This window comes from Macaca thibetana, chromosome 12 (assembly GCF_024542745.1).
Source record: "Macaca thibetana thibetana isolate TM-01 chromosome 12, ASM2454274v1, whole genome shotgun sequence".
NCBI classification, from domain to species: Eukaryota; Metazoa; Chordata; class Mammalia; order Primates; family Cercopithecidae; genus Macaca; species Macaca thibetana.
This window is the reverse complement of record NC_065589.1, coordinates 91,144,037-91,167,539: the sequence shown is the minus strand read 5'-3', so window position 1 is coordinate 91,167,539 and position 23,503 is coordinate 91,144,037. Positions and strand designations below refer to the sequence as shown.

Here is a 23,503-nt window from a genome sequence, read left to right as displayed (position 1 = left end):
CAGTAGTTACCTAATAGCAAACTAGAAACTGACTTAACATCCATTCTCTTAATTAATCTTTACAACACTGAGATTAGAATCCTTCCAATGTTACAGAGGAAATCCAGGTTGGCAATGTTAGCAAATGGGAAAAGTGGGAGTCAAATGAAGTCACACACCGAAGTTTGTGATCTCCAATTCACTGAATCAAAACGCTAATGCATACTAAAACCAATAATTTAGATCAAGGCAGCTGAACTATAAAAGAAAAACAGAACATTTCTCTCAAAACCAAACTCATCTATTACCTTCCTATTTTTAAAACAAAATTGTTTTACCTCTTTTTAAAATGAAATTGAGTTCATACTAATGATACATTTTCCATACAATTATCAAAGTATATAAATTAAATCTATGTCAATCCTAGATGACTTGTCTTTATTGCCAAATATTATAAATCCATGCTTTTGCTTGACAAAGATATATATACTAAACTATTTGACTAAGAAATATTTAACATATTTTTACTTAAATGAATACATGGATAATTGGTATTATCTGTGATTTTTTTAACGAACAGGTTTTTTTTTAAATTAAAAAACCTTTTTTAAGGTTCTAATTATGCTCTTCCAAATGTCAGTAATAGTGCCTTCTATTAAGATTTGGCTTCAATAATTCATTATATTTGGTTTACCCGTCATCTTGGTCTTGAAAGCAAAACGATTTCTCTCACTTGAGCAAATTCGTCTATACCCCACGCTTTTGTCCTTTTCTAAAACCTCAAGAACCCCAAACTTAAGACCTCTATTTAGAATCCTTTATCGCTTATTTCTTTTTTCCTCTGCTTTTAAATGCAATCATGCATCATTTAATGACAGGGATACATTCTGAGAAACGTGTCAGGTGATTTCATCACTGTGTGAACATCACAGAGTGTACTTACACAAACCTAGATGGTACAGTCTAGTATGCACCTAGGCTCCGTGCTATACAGCCTGGTGCTCCCAGGCTACACATCTACATAGCATGTTACTGTACTAAATTCTGTAGATGACCATAACCCAATAGTAAGAACTTTTGTACTGAAACGTATCTAAACATAGAACAGGTTATTGTAAACATAGAGTATTTTAATTTTATGGGACCACCGTCATATATGTGGTCTATCACTGACCAAAACATCATTATAGGGTGAATGACTGTATATACAGATCCACCATATTTTGGAAAAACAACAACAAAAATTGTACTCTATTTTTATCCTTCTTTTGGCTTTTTATCTTATTTCCAACCTCCTCTATTTCATCTGCCACACTCAAGAGTTTACAAAGCTATTTTTGCTTCCTAAAATCTACCTCCTCTTTAAACTACACTTACCTTATGCCCACTTTCCCAATGCACAGAATTTGTTCTGACAAAATGGTTGAATATATTCATTTGTTGTTAATTCAGTGGCATCCTCCATCTCCTGGTCCTTGATCTTAGATTTGACAATGCCGACCACACCACTTCCTTCTTGAAATACTTTCAACTGTGGGCACTAGACAGGGCAAATTTCTACTCTAGGCACACAGTTCTCTTCCAACACCTATCATTCCAGAACCAAGGACCATCACTGCTACACTCTCTCCAATTCCCTCAATCCTTCTTTTGTTTAAGTGCATCAGTTCCAACAGTCAGTAACCCCAAAGTAGTCTCAGACATGAATTATCTTTGACTTGAGCTTCTTTATGCATAAAATATCACTTACAAACAATTACTCTGTAGGACTGTTATGGGGATTAAATGAAGCACTATATGGAAAGCACTCCAGACACAGGACATGCTCAGCAAGTGTCAGGTCTTCAGTTTCACTATCATCGTAAAATGTATTTCCTAACTTCTCCAGCTCTCACTGATACTCCTGTTTCTCTGAGCTCCTACAGCAATTTTAACAGCTACATGCTTACATGTTCAGTAGGTTTATGTGTATTATGTTTACGTTATTTTACTATTTACAGAACCACCCTAAAAAGTCTCTGATTATAGACATGAACTACAGCTTACGTCTGTCCCTTACGATGTTTTGTACACAATAGCCTTAAATATTTAGGAGTTTAAAGAAGATATACATGTTTCTAAGCAAAATACAAGTTCGATAACATCTAAGAGGAAGACTTCTTACCCCTCGCCAGTTAGAGCACAGCATGCCTGGATATGCCACTGGTGATCTTTAATAGAAGTTAGCTTCAAAAACTGGGAGATTTCTGCTACAGTCATGCATTCTTTAACATCTTGTTTATTAGCAAAAATCAGCAATCCAGCTTTTCTTAGGTCCTATTAAAGCAAATAAAACTTTAAAGGCCAATAAATTTTCCACATATTTTTCAACTTAATTAACAGAATCTTTTTCACAATCTTAGTAAACAAGAATTTCTCAACTATGTGACATAAAAGCATCTCATAGCGCATAGGCTGATAACACATTTTTAATACTTGTATGTGTTTACATATTTCTTGTAGTCTTAGACTACCATTTTTTATGGTCCTAAGTGCTGTATTTAACAGTCATGTTTTCCAGCATACATACTACCCACCCCCTAAATCCAAAATTAGGCTTAAATGGCAAAGAACTACCTTTTAGCCTAATACTTGAGAGCTCTCCAAAATTCTACCTTGCCTATACTTTTCTGTTTTACCTTACATCACTCCCATATAAGTCCTCTGCTGTAATTAGCAACCTATCCTACTGCTCTCTACACAGTTTTGGGCACTGCCATCTCTATGTTGTTCAAATCATTTCTCTTGTGTATATTTCCTTCCCTCCAACCTCCTAAACCAGCCTTTCCCAATCATGATTCCACAAGAGAATTAAGCTCCACAGAAAATGATGAATGACTACATTGCAAATCTTCCAGTAACATACATAGCGAGTACCTTCTAGCTGCATAGGAAATAAATGAATTCATTACAATATATGCCTTAAAGCTTAGGGCTTAATTCTCAGTTGAAGTTCTATCCTAAACCAATCCTATTCACCCTAATTTCTGTCACTGTACATGAAGATTTCTTAGATTTGAATAGGTAATATGGCCATCTTGGAGTGGCATTAAACTTACCAAGTTTCCCCAATAAGAAGTTCTATCGCTTCAATGCTATGACTCAGAGGCAAGTTCTTTAGGCTTTCTGAATTTATTCCTCATTATCTTTTGAGTATCTGATCTGAGCAAAACACCCACTGCATAAACCCTTTTCCAAAGGTAATTGTGCACTCCAAATAACAGGTATAATGTTTTACTCACAAAATAGGCCACAGGTTCTTAGTCTTTTCCTGCCCCACTCCTCTCTACCTGCCAGTTTTAAAGCTAGGGACTTCCTTGACAATCTGTTTAAAATCACAGACCTTTCCCCTGAAAACGCACATATGCATATATACAAAAATTTTTAAAGTTTATGTACAATTTTAGGGTGTTAATAAATATCCTAAATTCCCTACATGGATACTGGGCCAAGAATCCATGAAGGATGTACTCAATTCGCAAATGAAATTCTCATAAAATTCTGTTATATATTGAGAGATATAAAATTAAGGTTTTGGTGCCACACTTGCAAGTTTTCACAACTGTTGAATGGCATCTGTCTTCTTAGGGATTTTACTGAGATATTTTGGTTTTAATAATGTGTGTATGTGTTTGAATCAATAAAATCTTCAGCAGATACAAAATGACTCGTTAGAATATAGTTTTGATGATTCTGATGCAAATAAAAACATCAGTAGTATATTTGTATTTTTCATTTGGTTAAAGGAGTTACATAAAACATTTTATATAGCAATCAAGACTAGGCCAGGCCCGTTGGCTCACGCCTGTAATTCCAGCACTTTGGGAGGCCGAGGCGAGCGGATCACAAGGTCAGGAGATCGAGACCATCCTGGGTAACACAGTGAAACCCCGTGTCTACTAAAAATACAAAAAAAATTAGCCGGGCGTGGTGGTGGGCACCTGTAGTCCCAGCTACTTGGGAGGCTGAGGCAGGAGAATGGCGTCAACCCAGGAGGTGGAGCTTACAGTGAGCCGAGATCACACCACTGCACTCCAGCCTGGGTGACAGAGCTAGACTCCATATTTAAAAAAAAAAAAAAAAAAAAAAAAATCAGGACTGACTTTAATTACAGTGCCCTCTGCAGGATGGCAGCTAGTAATGCTACCACAGTTTATACAGTTATCTGAATAAGTATGGTCAGAAAGGAATACTGCTACAATGTTCACAATTGAGATAAAGTATAACTTGTATACATATAGTTATTATCAAGGATATACAGTAAATATTTTTTCTTTTCTCCTAAACAGAAAATGAAACCATTAATCAGCTGGGCGTGGTGTCTCACACTGGTAATCCCAGCACTTTGGAAGGCCAAGGTGGGGGATATCTTGAAGCCAGAAGTTTGAAACCAGCCTGGCCAACAGGGCGAAACCCCGTTTCAACTGAAAACATAAAAATCAGCAAGGTGTAGTGGTGTACACCTGTACTCTGAGCTACTTGGGAGGCTGAGTGATGAAAATCGCTTGAACCCAGGAGGTGGAGGATGCAGTGAGCCAAGATAGTGTTGCTGCACTCCAGCCTGGGTGACAGAGTAAGACTCTGTCTCAAAAAAACACAAATAAAAGAAACCATTATCAATAGTTGTTATGTGGCTGAGTCAATAAGTAGATGGACTTTCCATGGGATTTAATTCCTATCTATCTTCTCAGTTTCAGTATGTCTTGCTAGTGTGTGCTGAAGTCTTATATAGGTCAAGTTTGCTAACGTTGACATGTTGAAAGAACAACCTTCTGACAAATACTTGGCACAAGTTACGACACATAGTTTATGTTATTATAAGTAATTTGTATTCATTCTTAATGATGAAATTATTTGTAGAAGCCCCTAAACTGAAAATTGAAAAATACAAAAAAACAAAGCCATTTAATAAAAGGTCTCCAAATACCTTAAATCAATTTTTCTAGATCTCAAAGTTTCAAACTTTTAGAGTTCTTGACTTTTAAGAAGTTATTTTATCAATTTTTAAATATTTAGAAAGAGAAGAAAATCTTCATTTGCTTTCTATTATATAACCCCAAAACCAAATATGTATACATTAGAACAGTAGAAAATAGATATATTAAATTAAGGCTGTTCATCAACTCGACTTAACAAGGGGTCAAAGGATAAGGTGAACAATGGTGATCTTTTGTACATAAGCCATTTCAAACACTTTAAAACCATTTCTGCTACAAATTTTTAGTCTAAGATATATTTTAGTTTTATCAAGGAGATGAATAACAGCAATTGCAAGACATATTTACTTAGCATCTTCTATATACCATACATAGTTGTCAATTTGTTTCTTAAAACTTCATTTGGGGGCTGGGCGCAGTGGCTCACGCCTGTAATCCCAGCACTTTGGGAGGCTGCGGTGGGCAAATCACTTGAGATCAGGAGTTTGAGACCAGCCTGGCCAACAAGGTGAAACCTCGTCTCTACTAAAAATATTAAAAGATTAGCTGGGTGTGGTGGTGGGCGCCTGTAATCTCAGCTACTCAGGAGGCTGAGGCAGAAGAATTGCTTGAACCCAGAAGACGGAGGTTGCAGTGAGCCGATACGGTGCCACTGCACTCTGGCCTGGGCAACAGAGTGACACTCCGTAACAAAACAACAACAACAACAACAACAACAACAACAGCAAAAACACTTCATTTGTGAAGGTAACTCCTAGAAGTTGAGTCACTCTGAATAAAATTTCAGACTTTGGTGTTTGGAACCATTTTAAAATTAATGAGTTTTAAAGTTGAACACTTCATTTATGATAAAACTTTGAAAATTATTTTAAAATTTTTAGTTTTGTATTTTGCAATAATGTAAAGAATCGTTATCAGCAATGACAATAAGATTTTGTTGGTTTATGTAGTATGTATGAAACATCCAAGTAACATCATGTCTACATTTATTTTTCACTCACACATTCTCACTCTTTGATCCATTTGTCTCTCTCCAGAACTCTGCCTGTTTGGCTCTTCTTGACCCTACTGAGTAGCTTGCTCAAACTCCCAACTTCATCTGTAATTCCTTTCTTCTCTGGTCATCTCCCCATTCAGTCTCCTTTCACTTTCCAACTAGGCCCTACTTATGTCTTCTTTTTTCTTCTGCTAATAAAGAGTCTGAATGAGAATACTCAAGTTCAAAACCTAGATCTTAAAAAGCTAGTCAAGTCACATAACCTTTCTGGGCCCCAGTGTACTCACCCATAACAGATAAGGTTAAGTGACCTATGTAAGTTAATGCCCTCAGCTAGTAAAAATCAAAGACTTTGAACCCTGCTACTGGGCTCTTCATATACTGATCCTGCTGCATATTGGCCAATTAGAGTAAAAATCAGATAGGGTGACTACCTGTTAACAAAGTAAAAGATATAGCCCAGAGACAAATAACATTTGTATCAATTTTCCTTTTTCCAAACTCTTCATAAAACCACCCTTTGGAATAAACTGAAAAATGCTGCATTTTTGCAAAATATGAAGTTGAAAAGAAAAAAAAAAAAAAAAAAAAAAAAAACCTTTGTCTTCTGCCTCTGTTATGGCTTATTGCTTGTATCCCAACTAGAAATGGAATTTGGCAAATGAACACAGAATGGCAAGATGTATTTCTGTAAACCTCCACGAGGTTTAAACACAGCTGCCGGAATTAAGAGTCCAAAGTAGGAAAAGGTGCATCTTAGTGGTCATAAGGAAATGAGGAACCTCAACTTACAAAACTACTTTACTAGGTTTGGTTCCCTAAAGCCCTGAAAGGTTGCCTGAAATACACAAAATTCTTAAAGCAAATCTCAAAAGCAGATCATCAAATCAATAATAAAATTAACATAAAACTTCACTACAAAGATACTCGTTTTCCTAAGCTTTGCAAAACATTCCACTGAAATAAAAAAACTCTACATATCTAAATATTTTTTCTATTCCTATCTATAAATGAGTTGAGAAAGTAGCTTCTGCAATATCCAAAAATACTCAATTTTACTAAATACTATATAAACACTATATTATAGTTATGAAGTTGACTATATTATTGTTTTTTAAACTTACATTATCGTAATATTTTTCTATTTAAAAAACTTAATTTTTAAATCTATTTTTATTTCTACTTATTTATTTTTAATTTAATTTTATTTTTTGAGACAGGGTCTCACTCTGTCATTTAGGCTGGAGTGCACTGGCAAGAACAGCTCACTGTAGCCTTGACCTCCTGGGCTCAAGCAATCCACTTGCTTCAGTCTCTCAAGTAGCTGGGACTACAGGTGCATGCCACCACACCTGGCTAATTTTGTTTATTTTTCGTAGAGATGGGGTCTTGCCATGTTGCTCAGCTGGTCTTGAACTCCTGGGTTCAAGTGATCCTCCCACCTCCGTCTCCTAAAGTGCTGTGATTACAGGAGTGAGCCACTGTGCCCGGCCGGTATTTTTCAAGGACTAAGAAAATGTGGCTAGTCATCTAGTTTTGTTTAGTCAAAGGGACAGTATTAGAGAAATCTAACAGCAATTACATTTAAATATTAGTCTGCTGAGTAACAATCAAGAATTGCTAAGCACACAGGTACTTTAAAATCTCATTTCCAATGATAATCCTCTGTATAATTAATCTATTCAAAATGCAAAATGAAAGCCACTTATAGCACTTACTTTTGCCCAGGAAAATTGTGAAACCAAATGTATCTAGGATAACTGAAATAAAGTTCTGCAACTTACTTCATAATCTTTCTGCTGCTTCCAGATACATTCCAAATTGGGAGATGTCAAAATAATCAAGCAGGCGTGGCCAGCAAATAACTAATTATTTTTAAAAATTTAAAATTGATAGCACCCTCATGAGAAACTAGAAAACAAAATAGCGATTCACATACCCTTCCCCATATTTAATGTAAAAAGACTACTTACTTACCTCATGCGCTAACATTTTATAGAGCTCTTCTCTAGTTACAGAAATCCTCTCTCTGTCTGTACTGTCCACAACAACTATTACAAACTAAAATAATTACAAAAAAATTATTAGTGATTACACAATTTGGTATCTGTAAAATTTATAATGTGTTTATTTGATATACAGGCTATTAATATCAAGAAATTGGAATCTTATGGTATTGTTGGAAAATCAGAGCTACCTATACATTGTGAAGCCAAAAGGTCTGATCGATTTTAATATATTTACTAATTTTTAGAGAAAAGAGAATATATGATACTAACATTCCAACTAATATATATAAAACGCATGTCTGTTTTCAGTATCTTGAATGCTAATGGGCCTATATCCATCTATTTGCACTACAAATCAGTAAGAAAAACATACAATATGATCCTGAATTTATTACTTCCAGGTAGATATTATTTGTTAATATCAATCTGAAATCCTAAAAGGGCATGGGTATGGGAGTAAAGTAATGTGACAGTTAAAGAAATCAATTAAAAAAAAAAAATCAACCAACTGCAAGAATAAATCTCTATCTAAAAACAAGCTCTCTTCCTTACATAAGTATCACCTGCTACCTGCAAGCACAACCCCCTCATGAACTGATGAGACTGGGATCAGAAGGTGCAATGAAAGACTTGTGACTGCTGTGCAGGACTGAGCTCCTTCGCACTGCTTCCTCAACTCCGTGAGCACCCAAAAGCAACAGATCAGCAGGAACAGATGGAGATTTAACTTACTCACTTTATGATAGCATTTATGATGCCCAAGTTGGTTCTGACCGCCTATGCACTATTTATTTTTTGGACCTAGATCTTAATTTTTAAATAAACTCTTACGATTTTCTGGATCTTTTCTATTCTTCAGACTTCATCAACCAAAAGGCAGATGTATGAGAGAACTGTGACTTTACCTCCCCTCTCACTTGACAGCTTACTGATAGGTGACTTTATCACTGTAAGGCCCATTTTATTCCAAGGTATTTTAATAAAGCTGTTAATTTTCAGAGTGTTGGCATGAATTTGAAACCTATAGCATTATGTATACAGTAGCATATATACCTTTATAATCACACATAACTTCCCTTATAAAAAAAAAGATTAAATGCCTAATGCAGTGTTGGGAAATCAGGTTGTTAGATACACTTAATGGTTTCTTAATGACTTAAAAGTCAGCTTTCCATACATATAAACCAGCTTTATTAACTTATAATGAACACTACGAAAACAATTGTCAGTCTTTTAATTCACAGGTCTATGCAATGAAGCACTTAAATGTCAAAGGTCTGAAATTTCCTTTGGAAAATAATGTGTAAATTAAAAGACATGATTACGTCTAAAATGCCTTATAACGAAAAGAAAAACAATTATTTAATGTGCAATTGTGTTTTGTAAAAGAAAATAGTAAAACTGGCTAGGATTCAAACCACCAAAACCCTCTCATTTGCTGAGCTAAACTCAGTCAAACATAAATAGAGAGAAATGAAATTATAAACTATGAGATGGAAGTCATTTAAAACAAAAAAAAAAAACTACTAAAGACAAGTTCTGGGATCAATACACAATCAAAACATAATTAACCACCAATTCTCCCTATAGAGGTTCAATGATAGTGGACATATTGAACAATGACCCTGGAATAGGAAATCAAAGATTTTACTCTGCTTAAACTCTCTCTATATTAACATACTGTGATATTTCAAAAAGATTAACTATAAGGGCTCAAATCTAGATGTTTTCCAAGCATTCTGTTTTCCAAGCATTAAATATTGTAAGAAACATTACCTCTGTGTTAGTATAGTAAGTGTTCCAGGAAGAACGAAGAGATTCTTGGCCACCAATATCCCACATTAGGAATCGTGTATTATTAATCACTATCTCTTCTACATTACTTCCTATTGTAGGAGATGTATGTACAACTTCATTCATAGAACTGGGGGAAAAAGTTTATATATATTTTACAATTAGCACGGAAGCTAACTTGCTTGAACAATTTTTTAATCAAGGACAAATCAGCATAAACTTTTATAATTTATACCTAAATATCTTTTTCCCACTAGTTTACAACATGAGTGAAGGTTTAAACAGGGCTAGAACTAGGTCTTAGGCTATCTGGCATATACTAGATCATTCCAGGAAACTATAAAAACAAATATTTTTCTACTTTCTTTTTTTAAATGTTACCCAGGCCAGAGTGCAGTGGCATGATCATACATAATCAGTGGCATGAGGTTCACTGCAGCCTTGACCTCCTCAATAGGATCAAGCAATCTTCCCACCTCAGTCTCCTGAGTAGCTGGAACTACAGGTGTGCACCACTACATCCAGCTAATTTTAAAATATATGTGTATATATATATATATATATATATCTTATAAAGAGATGGCATACCACTACGTGGCCCAAGCAGTTTCTCAAAGTCCTGGCTTTAAGCAATCCTCCCACCTCTGCCACCCGAAGTGTTGGGATAAAGGCATGAGCCACTGCACCTGGCCATATTTTTCTACTTTCTACAAACAAAAGAGTTTTAGTACAAAACAAGCGGACAACTCAATGCCAACTATATGCTCAATATCATACAAATTTTTTGCTTTCTACAAAGTATTGCTGAGATTTGGCTCCAGGTTTATAGTCAACCTGCTTTCTTACAGGGTAACTTAGGTTTCATGTAATTTCTTACTGCATTCATTGATCGAATATCACCCAGGCCAAAAAAGTAATTAGAAATAAAATAATTTTTAAGACAGTTAATACTTACAATTGGTAAAGAATGGTAGTTTTCCCTGCATTATCCAGCCCAACAATGATAACTTTGTGCTCTGAAATAGAGAAAACACCAGTGATTTTTTCTTCAAAAAAGGAGAAAAAAGATTAATTCGATTATAGACAAAAATAAATTCCGTATTTCACCCTTCTATCTATGGCATAATTCAGTGCATGGCACTTTATACTTTCTTGAAAGTCAAAAGAACATCCTAGCAAGACCACCAGAAGTGTGCCATTATACTCACCTTCCCCATTGCCATTATTCTAGAGACAACTCTCATCTTTCCAACCTCCTCTCTAGGAAGTCACAGCACTACATTTCCTCTACTCCTAGGCAAGCCTACTCTCAGTAAAGTAAACCAAATATAATCACAACGATCTACAAATGACTTAAAGTATAAATGTTTCACAATGGATTACGTCAATGAGGTTCTAACAGGAAATTCAGGCATCAACTGGGTACGTGTATGTGGAGTGGAATGAGTGGGAAGGAAAAAAGGACCATTTTTTAAATGGGTAATTGTAATTTATGAGTACCTTAAAACCACAGGGCCACTGTAACATGAAAAACAAATCTAAGAACCTATGGCTATGGTGGCAGTGACTCCCTCCCCCCGTTTGGCTTCTGTGGCACCACTTTCTCCAAGTTTTCTTCCTGTCTCTAGTCATTCATTTTTTTTCAATGACTCCTCTTCCTTGGGTCTTCTTTCAAACATTCACGTTCCCCAGATGTTTTCTTGCACCCTCTTCACATTTCAGCCAGGCCCTTGTAAGACCCATCTATTTCCAGGCCGTCTGAAAGCAATCCGCAAAGACAGCACAGCATGTGGAAGAAACTAGTGTCCAAGATGGCCTCTGGATAGTCATGCCATTATGTAGCCGCCTCCTCTTGAATCTGGGCTGGCCCTGTGACTTACTTTTAACCCACAGATGCAACAGAAATGACCAGGCATGATTTCTGAGCCTAAATCATCAGAAACATTGCAGTTGCTGCCTGGCCGTTTGGACAAGTCCTCCTGCGGTAAGTCAGATACCATATAGCAAGTCCAAGACTGCTGTGCCTTTTAATGAGTAAGCCCAAGTTGATCATGTGGTGAGACCCTGTTGAAAGGGATGACCAGTCAGTCCCTATCTCTTCCAGCCATTCTAGTTGAGATGACAGACAAGTAAAGAAGCCATCTTGGCTATGCAGCCTGGTTGAACCTACAGAGTATTCTAATTTTAGCTGCTATCTGACTGCAACCAAAGGAGACTCCCCAAGGTAGAACTTCCTAGCTGAGCTCAGCCGACTCATAAGAAACATGAAAAATAATAAATCATTGCTTTAAGTCATAAAATTAGAGTGGCTTACTACATAGAAACAGATAATTGAAGGAAATATTAATGGTATTATAAGACCTTGAGCAAATGACTTTTATTATTTCTCTGACCTTAAGTTTCTTCATTGTAAGATAGGGGAAATACTACCTATCACTCAGGGTTGTTTAACAATTAAAATAGCACACAGCAGTGCCTAGCACTGAAGAGGAGAGAGTTCTTAACCTGTTTTACCAGCCCAGGAAAAGATAAAAATTTACTAGAAACTGTACTTCAAATTTTGAATTTTGATCTTTTCCAAGGCTAGTGATATCCAGTACGACACTCTCAAGACACTGGGCAGTAGCAGCGAGCTGCAGCTCCCAGTCAGCCATGCAATAACAAGGGTAAACAACCAGTACTGCATAATAGTATATACTGTGCTATCAGACGGTTTTGCCCAACTGGAGGCTAACGTCAGTGTGCTGAGCACATTTAAGGCAGGCTAGGCTAAGCTATGATGTTCAGTAGGTTAGATGTAATAAATGTGTTTTGACTTCAGTTACTTTCAACTTACAACAAGTTTACTGACACATAACTACATCATAATTTGAAGGGCATCTATAAACTAAAGTTCAAGTCATTCTCCCTACATAAGCTGCACATATCTTCACAGCAAACATTTCTCTACAGCTACTCGTGGTATCACCAAATGCTGGAATTATCCTAATTATCCATTTAGGGAATTAGACCAATCCTTTAAAGTCTAGCTTTCCATGTGGAATCAATTTCTCCTGCTTTCCCACACTACCTCTAATCTACCACTTATCCTAATTATTTACATGTGCACTAATCTCAGTTTAAGAAGGCATCTTCAACCATATAGAATACATATTAATCATCTTTACATTTCTAGCGACAACAACTATTCCTGGCATAAAGAAGGTACTCAATAAATGTTGAATTAATATTCATTCTATAAGTAATAAATGTTGAGGATTATAACACCTCAGAGTAAGATCTTTATAATTCAAATGGTAGATGTTTTCCAAATAGTTGCCACTTACCAGAGGAAATTCCTAATGATCTATAGGCACCTGCTATTATACAAAAATAGGAAGATCAAGTAAATAAAACATTTTAATACAATCCACTAGGGTCCTTAAATGACATGACCACCTGTCCCTTTTGTGAGTTATTAAGAATCATTTTAAAGACCTAGGGCCCAGGCCGGATTGGTGGCTCACGCCTGTAATCCCAGCACTTTGGGAGGCTGAGGTGTCGGGTGGATCACCTGAGGTCAGGAGTTCACAACCAACATGACCAACATGGTGAAACTCAATCTCTACTAAAAATACAAAATTAGCGGGGCGTGGTGGCACATACCTATAATCCCAGCTACTTGGGAGGCGGAGGCAGGAGAATCGCTTGAACCCAGGAGGCGGGGGTTGCACTAAGCCAAGATCATGCCATTACACTCCAGCCTGGGCAACAAGAGTGAAACTCCGTCTATGGCCCTTAGTCTCCCAGATCCACAAACAATTCTGCTACTATCCCAGAATAGACAGGACTCAGAGAGGGCAATTCATGGAAATGACTAAGACATAAATAAGAACAGTGAATGAGTAACATACAATAAGACCAAATGTTTAAAAATGAGAGACAAGTGCAGTCTATCCCTGAGGAAATGTTACATGGTGGCTGAATTAAAATCAGATGATTACTTGGGGAGCATGGAATCCCAACCCAAGGAGTGTTACAGGCTGCAATGACTGATGTGAATCCTTTTTTTTTTTTTTGAGACAAGGTCTCACTCTTGTTGTCCAGGCTGGATTGCAGTATCACAATCATGGCTCACTGTTGCCTCAACCTCCCGGGCTCAAGCGATCCACCCACCTCAGCCTCCTGAGTAGCTGGGATCACAGGTGTGCACCACCACGCCTGGATATTTTGTTTCTTTTGTAGAGATAGGGTGTCCCTATGTTGCCCAGGCCTGTCTCAGACTCCTGGGCTCAAGCGATCCTCCCACCCCAGCCTCAAAAAGTGCTAGGATTACAGGTGTGAGCCCCTGTACCTGGCCTGAATTCATCTTTAGAGCAAGGCCACACCTGCATGAGGGCAAGGTAATCGAGTTGTTGAGAAAAGGTACCTTTGCACCTACAAAGTTTTTAAATAGCATGGCAATTCTGCCTAACTCCATTTTTCTATGTCCCAAAATTAAGCATTCCCTTTCTGATGACATAACTCCTCTACAGTTTTATTAATACAAGCACTCATAAACATTTTTAATACAACTAGAATTCATTATCAAGCTATACTCTGATCTCTGACTTGGGTAAAAGTTTTTAGCTTCCCAGGTGAATACTGATTTTTAACCATAGCATTCTCAAAATGTCAGATTTTTTTTTTTTTTTTTTTTGAGACGGAGTCTCGCTCTGTCGCCCAGGCTGGAGTGCAGTGGCTGGATCTCGGCTCACTGCAAGCTCTGCCTCCAGGGTTTACGCCATTCTCCCGCCTCAGCCTCCCGAGTAGCTGGGACTACAGGAGTCCACCACCTCGCCCGGCTAGTTTTTTGTATTTTTTAGTAGAGACGGGGTTTCACTGTGTTAGCCGGGATGGTCTCGATCTCCTGACCTCGTGATCCGCCCGTCTCGGCCTCCCAAAGTGCTGGGATTACAGGCTTGAGCCACCGCGCCCGGCCAAAATGTCAGCTTATTTTTAAGTTCCAGGAATATATCCCACCCCGCCTCCTCTCCATTCCCCCAATGTATTAGCTACAGGCCAGAATTTAGATGGGCTTGTCAACATTCAGGAAGAAAATACAATTACTCCGACAAATAAAAGAAATGGTACCCTAAAAATAGTACAAAATTAGCAGGAAAAGTCCAAAAGGAAACAAAAATATAGGCAAGAATCTATAATATATAACAATAAAGAATGAGTAAAAAATGTATATATGTATAAATAAGGTACACAGAGACCATGAAGTAAAAAACAGTACTCTCTTAGTTTCTTACAAGGTCCTTAATCAGTTAAGGTTAAACCCTTATTCCAACCACGTTACCATTTTTTCAAAATAGTTTGCTACGCTTCTTTCATAACTGCTTTCAGAGCCTGAGGTACACCATTTTGAATACTGTCACCTAATGGTGGCAAATCTTTTAAACTCTGAAGATGAACTTGACTTTAAAGTGGGAGACGAGCCACCTGCTATCATCTTGGTCATAAGTTAAAAGGTATCTAAAATGAGTGCTATCTTTTTGTTGTTAAGTGAAATATGAAGAATTATTTAAAATTTTGTTTCCAAAGAACTTCTAAAAGGAGTTTCAAAGGATACACTGAATAACAGTAGGACATATCAGTGAAAAAACTATATAGCCTCCTAAAATGAGAGCTTTAAAGTAAAACCTCATTTGGCTTTAGTACAGGTATTTTTTAAAGTGGTCTCCTTACTTCAGCCATGTCCCTAGGACTTGGTTATTACGTCCTAATTCCAAACCTGGTGCTTTCTAACAGTTCTGTTAGGAAAAACTAGCTTGGCGAAAACTACTAAAAGAAAAAAAAAAGAGACTCTTAGGCTGGGCGTGGTGGCTCACACCTGTAATCCCAGCACTCTGGGAGGCCGAGGCAGGTGGACCACAAGGTCAGGAGTACAAGACCACCCTGGCCAAGGTGGTGAAACCCCATCTCCACTAAAAATACAAAAAAATGAGCCAGGCCTGGTGGCGCGTGCCTATAGTCCCAGCTACTTGGAAGGCTGAGGCAGAAGAATCGCTTGAACCCAGGAGGCAGAGGTAAGATTCTTTATCATACCTGGCCACTAGCTGAACGTGATCACCAAGGTAAAACTGCTCTGAACAAAACCATGTGCAACAACACAGAGACAAGCCTAAGATAAAGCAGATGGCAGAAATTACTCATTCCAGAATTTCATCTTATAACACAAGTTAGTTGCCTACTGAGGAAAGGAAAAGGTTAACTGTTTCAAGATGCATCATCTTTTACACCCACTGTATGGAATGAACTAGAGAATCAATAAGCTGAAATTAGATAACCTATCCTGTGGTGGATTAGGATTTAAACTGCTTCAAATCTTTCTTTAACAGTGCCTAGAAATAAAGAAAGCACACTGGAGAGAGAAGGTATAGTAGATGATATAGGGTAGGAATCCACATGTCTCGGCCAGGTGCGGTGGCTCACACCTGTAATCCCAGCACTTTGGGAGGCTGAGGTGGGTGGATCACTTGAGGTCAGGAGTCCAAGACCAGCTTGGCCAACATGGCAAAACCCCGTCTCTACTAAAAATACAAAAATTAGCTGAGTGTGGTGGCACACACTTGTGGTCCCAGCTACTTGGGAGGCTGAGGCATGAGAATCAGTTGAACTTGGGAGGCGGAGGTTGCAGTGAGCCAAGATTGTGTCACTGCACTTCAGCCTGGGCGACAGGTGAGACCCTGTCTCCAATAAATAAATAGACAGAATCCACATGTCTGGCATGGTGGAAAATGTTAATAGAGAAAAGCGCGTCGGAGCCGGTGGTAAGAAAGAAATGAAGCGGCTAGCTGTGGAATTTGGGCAGGGACCAGTCCTGCTCTACAAAGTTAGAAATGGCTGGAAGTCCTAGTAGGTGAAAGGTTAGGTTACTGTTACAGTAGAACAGGAAAGATGAAAGGTAAAATGGCTATGAACAAGAGGAGGGAAACTAACCAAGGTCTGAAGCTTTGGAGGACCCATAACCTTCTGGCTGCACCTGAAAGTGAGTAAGTAAACTGAGGTAATATCGTTAGATAAACATGATGAAAAAGGATGAGTGTGACAAAGAAAGCTAAGCCTTAGCCCAAATCTTCCCCTAACTCTTCTTGACCTACCTCCTAGAATTTAGAAAAGCTGCTCTACTCGGTCTCTACAACGTGTCATAAACTTTCCAATCATTTAATTTTGCTCACGCCATTTCTCCACACTGCAGACCTTACTCTTCTGCTTAATTTTACAAACTCAATGAATTCCTATATACTTACAAATGCATAAATATGCAACCATGCCCCCAAACTCTTAAGACCTAAGCAGATTTCTAAAGTCAATCAAGGGAAACCAAACTAATATATTTGAACATACCATATTCTTAACAAATGGTTAAAATACTTGAAAAAGGAAGAAAGAAACTCCGATCAAACATAAACAGAACCTGGAAAATATCCCAAAAAACCACATGTAGTCTGAGATCTCTGGAGGGCATTCCAATGAAGAATCCATGATTCAGAGGATCTTTACCTCCTTATTCCACCCCAACACCTACAAACGACATTCATTGCCAAGTTCTAGTTGCTCTCTCCCAAGACATAGCTCTATCTGAATTATTTTTGTGTGTGTTTTTACAATAAAGCACCAATGACCTTTTTTTTTTTTTGAGGCGCAGTCTCGCTCTGTTGCCCAGGCTAGAGGGCAGTGGTGTGATCTTGGCTCAATGAAACCTCCACCTCCTGGGTTCAAACAATTCTCCTCCTGCCTCAGTCTCTCAAGCAGCTGGGACTACAGGCAGGTGCCACCATGCCCGGCTAATTTTTTTGTATATATTTATTTGAGACTGAGTCTCGCCCTGTTGCCTAGGCTAGAGTGCAATGGCATGATCTCAGCTCACTGCAACCTCTGCCTCCCAGGTTCAAGGGATTCTCCTGCCTCAGCCTCCCGAGTAGCTGGGCCTACAGGCACACACCACCACGCCCAGCTAATTTTGCATTTTTAGTAGAGACGGGGTTTCACCATATTGGCCAGGCTGGTCTCAAACTCCTGACCTCATGATCCACCTGCCTTGGCCTCCCAAAGTGCTGGGATTACAGGTGTAAGCCACCTGTACATGAATCATCAGAAGTTTACCGTACCTGGCCTAATTTTTGTATTTTTAGTAGAGACGGGGGTCTTGCCATGTTGGCCAAGCTGGTCTAGAACTCCTGACCTCAGGTGATCCATCTGCCTCGGCCACCCAAAGTGCTGGGATTACAGGCACGATCTACTGTGTCCCGGCCACCAATGACCATTTTTAATAGCTTCCTAAATCTAAGACATAGCATGTAGGTCACAATGAGAACTATAAACTTAAGATCAAACTCTGCAATGGGCTCAAAGACAAACATGTCAACTCAATGATAGGGTCAGATTAGTCACAAAGTTTTTAATACTAGATGAACTTTCTTTGAACATCTTTACTCTCACCACCACAGCCTGTTCCTTTCATTAGCAAGAAGGAAAAGCATCTATACAAAATGTAAATTTGTAGCCAAAAAGTGCTATAATGCACTTCAAAATAAAGACCCCATAGAATCCCAATATGCCTACTATGAGAATGTTATTATGGACAAATGTAATAAAACTTTCAGCCATTCCAACTCTTTGATGCATGCAAATCATCAGAAGTTTACTGCTTAGTATGATTTTTATTTTAGACTATGTCACAGCATTCCTGTATTTACTCAAATAAGCCACAACCACCACACTGTTCTAATGCTTTGATGGAACTGTGAATTATCAATTAGGCTTCAACGTACCAATCAATACCTTACAGTTTTGTCATGAAAATGCTTGTTTCCCTTCTCCTTCGTTTCTTTTTGACACACTGAGGCAGTCTACCAGTTCCATTCATTGCCAGTCTTTAAAAGTTAATATGTACTCCCCCCAACTCATCAGTCAATAACTTAAGCATAATAATTGTTATTGTAGAGAATTACTATCTCTTGAATCATACAACATCGGAAAACACAAAAACACCAAGGAAAATAAATGGAGAGTCATCCTAATTCATCATTCTTACCTCATATCTGAACTATCACTAAGCCCTATCAATTCTTTGTCTCTCAGAGCAAAAAATTCCATTTGTCAAGTTCACTAAAGTTCTCTCAGTCCATAGAACAGATCCTGGAATAAAGCATGAGCTTAATATTTTTCATGAATAAGTAAATCAGATCTGGAAAATATAAAGGTTAGGAGGGAGATATCTGATCAAGTCATTTTGTATTAAAAGTTCAATTTTTAAAACTTAAAAGTCTTATCAATAAAAAGAAAGTTTGAAAATAAATTTGCTAGTTCAGTAATGGCAAATGAAGTTTCAGGGTAATAACCAAACTTCTCTTTTGCACTATGAGGTTGCTGGAAAAAAAAAAAGCAATGATTATACATGGCAAAATTAGAGATCCAATCAGGAGGCAGAAATCACACAATAATTTGAACTTGGAAAGTTCAGTATCAAAAAAATATTACAGGGGACTGGAGTAATGAGAGATTGGCTAAAAGATTACGGGAATGACAAACACAAGAAGCACTCACTACCCCTAAGGTTGAGATAAAGGTCCTCCCACTCCCTAACACTGGCTGACTGAATGGCAGAGAAGCAGCAGGTGGGACCCACCCAAAAATCCTCCCTCTTCGGTGCTGGGAAAAACTGTTTATTGAGAGGTATTTCACTGGAGACCTTCCATTATGAAACCAACTAAGACAGGTACTAGGGGACGCTGCTGGTTGCTGCTGACCACTGTGCAGTACAAGAGCCAGGCCTTGGAGAAGGTGTTCATGCTACAAGCAGAGCCTGTCAAGAAAGCACACTATAACTAAATACAAACACCCTTTCCTCCTGCAATGCCCCTCCAGTACAGCCTATCAACAAAGCTTAACATTTTGCCCAGTGGTAAAAGAAAAATGTTTAAAGGACCCAGCTCCACTTCCACAGAGCATGCAAAAAGGGTTTACAAATGGTCTCTGACTTGTGATATTGTAAAAGCAATACACATTCAGTAGAAACCATACTTCAAGTACCCAGGTAAAGATTCTGTTTTTCACTTTCAGTACAGTATTCAATAAATTACATGAAATATTCAACCTTTATTATAAAATAGGCTTTGAATTAGATTTTGCCAAACTGTAAACTAATGTAAATGTTCTGAGTATGTATAAAGCAAGCTAGGCTGAAGCCATGATTTTCAGGAAGTCTGGCATATTAAACTCATTTTTTACTTACTGTATTTTCAATTTACAGTGGGTTTACCAGGATATAATCCTATCATAAACTGAGGAGAATGTGTATTAGAAGCTAAGAGGCAAGTCTACCCCTTGGCTACTCAGCTTCCATATGTACTCTTCTCTACACATTTGAACTCCCTTATAATAATAATAATAAGCCAAAGGCAGAGGTGGCTTCCTCAGCATCAGGTTCCTGAAGCACAGGCAGCTTCTTCTGCACCCATTGATACTTACAATTCCTTTTCTAGCAACCAATCAAGAGAGCAATACAAGGCCATTAAGGAGGAAATTCCACAACTTCTTTTATAGTTCACATCAGAGTCAGTTCTTTTTATCTGAGTCCTTCTTATACAAAGTCCTTCTTATATGAAGTTGTGGGCAAACGTGTGTGTGTGTGTGTGTGTGTGTGTGTGTGTGTGTGTGTCTGTGTGTGTGTAGAACTGACTCTGGCACTAGATCTCGGTTAAAATCCAGGGGGGTGGAGGGGAGGTGTGTGTAGGAGAAATAATTCTGGCACTAGATAATCTTAGTTAAAATCCAGGTCTATCACTTTTAACTATAGTGCTTTAAGCAAGTTACCTGTTTCCTTGCCCCTGTAAAATAAGGGGAATAATATCTACCTAGTAGGGTTGTTGTGAAGAGTAAATCAACTAAGTGAAGATTAAATCAAACAACCTGTGTGAACCTTGCACAAGTGTTAACCACTATTATTTTACTTGTAGAGACAAAGTGAGTTAATTTCCTGTCTCCCCACACTGCATGAAAGCTTCATAAAGGCAGTGGAATTTGTCTGTTTTGTCTGTTCCTGGACTAAATAGGTGTTTAAATATTTGTTTATTGAAAACAAGTAAACCACTGATCACAAGCTCTTCTATTAAAAAAGTTACTAATGGCAACTTTTCGAAGTTCTAAAGACAACCTAGAGTTTAGCAACTAAAAAAGTTAATGGGGGGAGGAGGAGGGAGGAAAAAATGATGTTGATCTCTTCTTTAAAAAGACCAAAAATCAGCAACACATTCCTTCAGTGTTTTAACTTGCCTGACTCTGGCATATACCAGTTGTATGGCCTGGGGAAAAAAAAAAATCATTCCACTTGAGCCTCAGTTTTCCCTTTTCAGGGGAAATAACTACTTCAAAAGATTGTTAAAACATAAAATACAATAAAATGATTTAAATGACAGCATCTAGGATAAAGTTTGTACTCTACTAAAGCTCAGTATCATCTAAATGTGACCTCCGGTTTTTCTAGTTCGAACAGTATACAAAGAGCTTTCACTGTGCACTCAATCTGAGCTTTAACTGAAAAAGCTATTCTCAGGGGGTTTCAGAAACAGGAGATACTGCTTAGTTTAAGTTTCATCAGATGGCAAATTCTGTAATCTCCCGAAACATTCTTTCCAAGAGTTTCTATGAAAAGAATATAAGATTGTATTCTGAATCCACTGAAGGTAAAACAAGAGCGTCCAAGACATATCTAACTTAAATACGTCCTATACAGAAAAAAAAAAAAAACAAACAAAAAACCAAAAAAACCCTGCCGTGGCTAATGCCTGTAATCCTAGCACTTTGGGAGTCCGAGGCGGGCGGATCGTGAGGTCAAGAGATCGAGACCATCCTGGCCAACATGGTGAAACCCCATTTCTACTAAAAATACAAAAATTAGCTGGGCGTGGTGGCGCGCGCCTGTAGTCCAGCTACTCGGGAGGCTGAGGCAGGAGAATCGCTTGAACCCGGGAGGCAGAGGTTGCAGTGGGCCAAGATCACTTCACTGCACTCCAGCCTGGTGACAGAGCAAGACTCCGTCTCAAAAAAAAAAAAAAAAAAAAAAAAAAAAAAAAAAAAAAAAACCCAACAAATATCTGGCATTAAATGGTGGATATTCTGAAAAGTGACCCTATTGATAAGCCACATTGTTTACCAGAAGAGAAATAATTTATTCATATTTTCACAATATTCACATCTAATTTTCTAGAACTTAACTTCATTAATTCCCTTATTAATTTCTGCCAAACTGACATAAACGTCCCGTCAAAAAGTACCACAAAATACAGGTTATAAAAACACTACTATTAGCAATTTGTAGTGATACCAGAGCACACACCCTTACTATTTACTACTCCAAGGAGCTGTTGGCAAAGTTCTCAATTATTCTTAACTTACAGAAACAAATAATTTTATCATTGACTCAAAACAGAAAGTGGTGATATCTATTTTTCTGGCAGTACTAGAGCTCAATTAACAAGCAGTCTTTCTAAACCTCACAGCAGATGAAACACTAGCTTTGCTAAAAATAATATAAAATGATGGATGTTAAAACTAGATCTTATCTACTGTAAGTACTACCAGTCTTACAGCAATGTAAGTTTTAATATTTGAAATGTAGAAATAAAGTTTACAAGATTTGTAGGCTCCACAGAACCCTGGTGTTCTAGGTGAGAAAACCTAGACCAGAAAACCAGAGTTTAAGTGACTGGTTCCCACTCTCTTGCTCCCAACACAAACAGCCAGGCCAGTCAGAGACAGTGCTGATTAGAACTGATTTTCTCTACTTTATGAAAACTCCTCTTATCAGAAAAATTGATACTGCCCTTTCTTTCGGTATCACGTTATCTACACATTTGTGTGTGTGTGTGTGTGTGTAAAAGATAAAGGATCACAAGTTCTAGTTATGCTTGCTTCCCCTAAGCTTCTTACAAGAGCAGCTAGATCATGAAGGAGGTGGTTGTAGTACGTGTACATAATAGATATCAACATTCACGTAAGTCTTTATTGGAAAACTGGGATGTAACACCACCAACCAGCTTACACAAGAGAAAAACACAAACTAAGTTACTGACAGCGGGATGATGAACCACCCAACGAGTTAAAAAGAAACAAAAGTACGCCACTATATCTTAATAAGTATCCAGTCTTTGGGTTCAAATTATATTCTTTCCCCAGTTTTAGTCATTTTGTAACAAATTTTAATAAGCCTGATATGTATTTCATGGTCATGTCTGAGGTTGGCTGAACTTAAGCATCCCTATATAACACACTTAACACTTAGTAACTTGCTAGTTACCTATGGTTAACAAATGTTTCATATGGTATGTTTTTAAAACTTTCAGTGAAACACTTTAACATTTTTAACCCAGCAAACAAAAACTGTCTAAGCAAATAACCCACACGAGTAGAAAAATGACCTTAAGCTTAACCTGAAACACAGGTATAATAAGGAAAACAAATGGAGAGAAGTCCATCTCAATTCAGGAGGCAGAAGAACTCCCGCTGCCCCCAACACACACAAAGAGGGATGGCAGTGGAAGGCAGGCTCATAAACCAGAGGTGTACTGGACAAGTCAAGCGATTCCTCCCGGTTTCCGCATTCTGCAACAGCGGTCGCTCAGTGGTGCGGTTAGGGCCGCAATCTATAACCTTCATTCCAGAAGACCCCAGCATTTCTATGTGGTGTCCAAATCCAATTGGTGAGCAAAGAAAGGGCT

At 38.0% G+C, this 23,503-nt stretch overlaps 1 protein-coding gene across 1 annotated transcript in view; it reads right to left on the bottom strand.

Annotated features, from left to right (window-relative positions):
* ARL5A (ADP ribosylation factor like GTPase 5A) overlaps positions 1 to 23,503 on the bottom strand; it is a 30,458-nt gene that overhangs the window by 6,232 nt on the left and 723 nt on the right. The window contains exons 2-5 of the mRNA XM_050750361.1: positions 10,711 to 10,771; positions 9,738 to 9,885; positions 7,930 to 8,013; positions 2,144 to 2,295 (exon numbers count right to left, since the gene is read on the bottom strand). Coding sequence (XP_050606318.1) covers positions 2,144 to 2,295; positions 7,930 to 8,013; positions 9,738 to 9,885; positions 10,711 to 10,771 — 445 coding nt within the window. The remainder of the gene's footprint in view (positions 1 to 2,143; positions 2,296 to 7,929; positions 8,014 to 9,737; positions 9,886 to 10,710; positions 10,772 to 23,503) is intronic.